Source organism: Clytia hemisphaerica, unplaced genomic scaffold (genome assembly GCF_902728285.1).
Source record: "Clytia hemisphaerica strain Z4C2 unplaced genomic scaffold, Clytia hemisphaerica genome assembly, whole genome shotgun sequence".
Lineage (NCBI taxonomy): Eukaryota > Metazoa > Cnidaria > Hydrozoa > Leptothecata > Clytiidae > Clytia > Clytia hemisphaerica.
In genome coordinates, this window is record NW_027104571.1 from 109,789 (window position 1) to 115,426 (window position 5,638).

General features: G+C 37.7%; 1 protein-coding gene across 1 annotated transcript; it reads right to left on the reverse strand.

Annotated features, from left to right (window-relative positions):
• Positions 1–608: 608 nt before the first annotated feature.
• Positions 609–5,245, reverse strand: LOC136823439 (chymotrypsinogen B-like). The gene is made up of 8 exons (XM_067079624.1): positions 5,107–5,245; positions 4,525–4,635; positions 3,632–3,730; positions 2,978–3,034; positions 2,432–2,630; positions 1,633–1,853; positions 1,127–1,242; positions 609–923 (listed from the first exon to the last, which is right to left on the reverse strand). Exons 1-8 carry the CDS (start codon positions 5,159–5,161, stop codon positions 693–695), a joined length of 1,089 nt encoding a protein of 362 aa, XP_066935725.1. The 5' UTR covers positions 5,162–5,245; the 3' UTR covers positions 609–692.
• Positions 5,246–5,638: the final 393 nt, after the last annotated feature.

Here is a 5,638-nt window from a genome sequence, read left to right on the forward strand (position 1 = left end):
AAGGTGCCAGTGTTGACAAAATGGACTGTTTGAATGTCAAGACCAAGGTATATTGTGCATTTTAGTGTTGAGTTTGTCAATCCAGATGTAACCTTGGTAACAAAAGAGTAATGGCGGAGGATAAAAACAACAACAATAACAATGAGGTGAAAATGACGGCAACCGAACATTCTTACCTGCTTGAAGAGTACGTCGAAGAAGAGCGAGAGCAGACGGTCACCACCAAAATCAAAACAAAAAAGAAGCAAAAAAGAGTAACTTTCAGTCCTTCTGTTTTCGAGAATGAATTAGATAGTGATGACGTCATCGAAAAGACCGAAAAAATAATGAATCTTGAGCAAGATCGTTCAAGGTTTTGTGTTCTGTTTTGAAAATAAAAGGAAACGAGGATCGTTTTTGCTGATTGTCGTTCGACTTGCAAAAGGAGAGATTTCAAGACATTTAAGATATGTATAGATAGGCGTTTCGCTAAAGACTCTTGCAGTCTTTTCAACAGATATTGATTGACTGGGTGTGAATAATGTTTTGCTGCAAAAAAGAATGACTCTAAAACATTGAATCATCCAAAAAAAATTTCATATCTTAAGTAATAAAATTTTTATAAAATCTTAGAATTTTATTGTATGATATATTTTTGTTGTTTTAAACAAAGGCTGAGAATGACAATAACAATTTCCTTCAAAATGAGCATCTTAATTCGAAGCCATTGATTGGTCGATCCACTCGCGAAAATTACTGACACGTGCAAAAACTGTATAAGCCTGCGCAGTAGAGCACGACGAGTCTCCCCAGCTGACAGCTCCGTGTAATTCCCAACGACCATTCGGGCCAGTCTCACATACAAGTGGGCCACCTGAATCACCATGGCAACCTCCTGTTGGATTGGACGGTCCTTGTCCTGCGCAAAGCATGTTTGATGTGATCTAAAAGAAATCAGAACAAAAATAAGTAACCTCAAAACCGTCGTAGCGTTCAGAATATTTTCTCAAAATGCATCGATTTGAAATGTGTTATTCTAATCTCTGGTTAAAGCTATCAGGTCGTTATCGTCATTATAAGACTTCAACGATACGAAAGCGCCTGATAAATGTTCAAGGAAGAATTTATATCTCAAATATCTTATTACCGGAATTCCAGTGGTGTTTTGGTTGAGGTTGGCGCATTTGTTATTTTCGACGATTGGTAGCATGGCTTGTTGAAGTTTGTGATACATGTTGTCCCATGCATGGATCTTTCCCCAACCTACAGAATGACGTTCAACATCTTATAGCGGGGAGAAGACAAATATATTTGACGATCTCTTATTCGATTTTCAAGGTGGAATTAGATTTTTATCGAATAATGGAGTGTATTGAATAGTAGAATGTTGAATTAGAGAGCGTCAACTGTATCTACAAATCGTTTGGCATTGTAAGGCGTTTGTAATGGTGGTTCTTCTAGTTGTAGGATTTGGGAAAGTATAGAAATATGTGTACGTTTGAAAAAGAGACTGTCTTGCGAGGTATCTAAAGTTCAAAGTTGATTTAGAAAACCTTTCCAATTTCAAAAAGAAGAGCTTAAAACTATCAAGACAAATTATTTGGATAACAAAACTATCGAGACAAATTATTGAACAAAACTATCGAGACATACCACTGATGAAACATTTGGTTCCAACAGGCACCGGCCGATTTTTCTCCGGTAAACAGACAGTTCCGACCAAATTATCGAAGGGAATGGGCCGAGTCAACTTGAGAAGAGCGATATCTTTATCGAATCGTGTCGGTGTGCTGTATCGTGGATGTTTGATGATCTTGCTGACTCCGATGGAAGTTTCGGTTCCTTCGGGCTTGTCGAAATCGTGCTCACCAACACTGAAAGTGATGACGGTTAAAAAACGTTGGATTGTGCACTGTTGTTGGTGCAACAACAATAAATATTACAAGAAACTTTAACTTTTGTCAAAATGATATTTTACCTCAATAAGTGGAATCATGGATTGATTGCAATAAGTTTTATGAGATTCAAATATTCCTCCAAATTCTTTGGTCTAGTTAATCCTTAAGATAAGTCATTAGCAAGACCGAAAGATTACACATTGCTGGAAGATACACCAAAAATCAATGAATCCAAGTAAAAACTTTATATTTTCTTTAATTTTTTGAATCTTGATTAGTCGTCTTTAAGAAAACATCTTTGAAAATATTATCTGCCCTCCCCCCCCCAGGAGAAATACAAACCTTGATAGGGTAAGAATTCAACGAGCAATTGAAACTACAGTTGAAGCTCTCTAATTTGACTTTTACGAGGAACTCGTTTTCTATCGAATAAGGAGGCGTATCGAATAGAAAGGGATCGTTTATAACAGTTTATGGTTGGCGATGGCTTTAAATATTATCGAATGATGGAGCTTATCGAATATATGAACGTCGAATTAGAGAGCGTCACTTACACGACTTGGAATTCATCTATGAGAGCTTCTCTTTTGTCCACGCAATGAGCAGCTGTCACTACCCAGAAAGGTGAAATGATGGAACCACCACAGTGCGTGTCACCAAGGAAACGGATCAACACTTGCCAGGGCCATTCACCTCTCTTCGCATCTACTCCGTTGATGACTCGACTTCCTGCTCGCTTCACACCACATTCACCTAAACAATGGAAAAGTTGTTAAAATATTCATCAGTAAAATTCTACGTTACGGTGTAACTATCTAAGGAGGTACTCTAAGGCCCCGAATAAACGTCCTCACTCGGTTATTAAAATTCCTTTTTTTCAGCTATCACAAGCTGAATTACTTTACATAGTTTTTTTCAGCTTGTAATTACCTTTTTTGCGGTTTTTGGAAGTACAATTTTGGACCCCTCCTTTCAATTTTGACCCCCTTTTATTAGATTTTGAGAAAATCTCGGACACCCCCCTTTTATTCGGACCCCCTACTATTCGGGACCTTAACACAAACTCTTTTTAGCTAAAAGAGGAGAGTGGAGAACTTTACCTGCAGGTTTGACTTTCCATGTGGGCGTGGGTGGTGGGGGCGGCATTGTGGTTGGTACTGAAAATGAAAAAGTAGAAAATGAAGGAAGCAAAAAAGGAAATGATTACTGAAAAGCACTGAATAAATGTTAATATTAAATACTAATGTTAAAGTAGAGTTCTTACTTGAACTTTTTATTCGAACGTATACTTGAACAATTTCAAATAAAATTACTCGAATGTATGAACGTTAAAGTAATTTTGCAACCGCAGTCGGAGATGTCCAGAAGGCTCATTTTTCTTTATCTGTCTACATCAAGGTAAGGGAGGGCGCCACTCCTTTCCCTGGATTTCTCCACTAGCCCTATATCATATCTTTAATTACTGGGAATCAAGTAGAGAGGCTATCGAAAATCCTTTATATCCATCAAGGGCAGGGAGTTCGAACCCACAATGCTACGGCAGTGCTGAAGAAAGCGAGTAAGTTCTGATTCTTTAATTGCTCGGAAAGAAAGTCCGGGCAGAAATGAAAACTTTGAAACAATTACAAGTGCTAGTGTAAATTGTTGATTTGACCGCTTAAAAGAAGAAGTTTGTATGGTATGGTTTCTTGCAGGAACAAAAAGACACATCCTCCAATAGCAGGACATATTAAATTGTGTTGCTTTCTACCTACCAGAACAGAACAAGCAGGTCTTTGCACAATTAAGCCGGCTATAATCAAAATCTTCCAAACATTTGCTGGCATCGCAAACTGGTACTTTGTCTTCACATTCTGTAAAACAGAAAGAATTTCAAAATGACTTTAAATTGAAAACGTTTATCTAATTTGAGGGTTTCTTTCATTTCATGTTTTAAACATTGAATTGTTTTATACAGAAACACCCGAAATAATTCGGGCATTTGCCACTAGCTTTATTGTTTGATGAATTAGAAATTAGTGGCAGCCATCCGGTATTTCTCAGGTGCTTCCGTAAAAACATTACGTCATGAATATCACGAATCCGTAAATCTACAAATCTCGTGCACCCGTGCGTTTCCAAATGAGTTGAGCACAGTAATAGAAAGCTTCATATTAAACATCATGTAATGACCGGGAGGGTACTTAGGCAAATGGAGGGTACGGTATGTGCTGCTCTTAAGGGTACCTTTTTTGGATTTACAAAGTCCCGCTAAGGGTCGGAAAAATCAGAAAATCAAATTTCAATCCCACAAAGGGTTTTTACCCCCGGAAAGATTGGAATTTGGGTCAAAATTGGTCAAATTTGTCCCAAAAATTCACAAGACATTTCCCTTTATTTTCTCTTTTTTAGTTCCGGTAAGGGTCCAGGAGTCGAAAGTCGGGTGGCACCCCCTCCCGTCAGCTAGCCCCTTCCGGGTGTAATGATTTCCAACTAGCCGTCATTTTTGACTGAGTTTAAAAGTGCTCATTTCAGATGGGCTAAGGTCATATAGCTTTGTCGTTTGAAAAGGGATATAGCATCAATGATCAAGGATTCGAATGATTTAGTCTTTTCGCAGGGTGTAAATAATCGAACCAGGGCAATAAAACAGATGTTCTTTGCTTACTTGGGCACAAATCGCAAGTTTTTCGGCAATTCAACTCCATGTAGTATTTGTACATGGGCAATTTGCATTTGTCCTTCCATAAAACACATCTTTTGGTGGAATCATCACAAACTATGGATAGAAGAGGTGAATGATGAACTGAAATTGATGACGCAAGAAAAGTTGGTCACCATCAGTAGCCTGGCATCGGCGGCCGATATTTTTAAGGGGTGCTGGAATACAAGAGAGAAAAAATACCCTAACATTTTTGTGCTCGCTTCGATCACGTAATTTTAAAAAGATATATTCTTTCTTATATTCTGTTTGCCCGAATTTTAGTCGACCAACCACGCTACTGACCTACATTGTCATCTAAATATGGGCGTGAACAACAAGCCCTTGTTTTTAGCCATTTTAGCCAATAAGCAATCATCTTTCACTTGTGCTGAACCTGAACATTGTGTGTACTTATAGTAAAGGGAATTCATGGCAACTCAACAATGTTTTCAGAAGTAGTTTCCCTTTGCCTTTCTTAATCAAAACATTGAAGGGCTTTAGTTCTTTTCCCATCGTGAGATTTATGGTCCAGTATGTAAAACTTACCATCAAACCCACAGGTTACTGCAATCAAAGCAAAACTCAAAACCACAACCTTCATTGCTACGATGCTGTTTAAAAAGTAGTAGCACCCTGACTCATCGAATTTTCGAAATGAAAATTTCTTTAAAATTATGAAATTTTCTTCAAGATTTGGAACGTAAATAAAGTCAACTGGTCAAACAAGTGAATGGCATGATCGAATAAAGAAAAATGTTTTTCATTGTGGTAACGCAACAGTTGTATGAATATTGACTTCACACCTCTCAAAGAAGTCGAATTTTAATCTACCAAAATGAAATTTCACCCAATGTGGCTTCTTTTGAAGAAAAATTTAACGCAGACTTGCTAGGGAAATATAAAACATGTCCCTTATTCAATGTCATTCCCAGAACCACTTCACCACTTTTTGATTGTACATGTTTTTTATAAGCAAACAAAAATTTGAAAACAGGCTCGGAAATGCTCAGGTCGAGGGCTTGACAAGCTGAAAATAAGGATGCGTATATCCTAAAAAATGCCAAAAACAGGCAAAATC

Bases quoted from the DNA above. Each gene is read 5' to 3' on its own strand.
- LOC136823439 (XM_067079624.1), bottom strand. From the start codon at position 5,161: ATGAAGGTTGTGGTTTTGAGTTTTGCTTTGATTGCAGTAACCTGTGGG. The intron at 1,854-2,431 runs GTAAGTGACGCT...CATCACTTTCAG, and splicing joins ATAGATGAATTCCAAGTCGT to TGTTGGTGAGCACGATTTCG. The intron at 924-1,126 runs GTAATAAGATAT...GATTTCTTTTAG, and splicing joins AAAACACCACTGGAATTCCG to ATCACATCAAACATGCTTTG.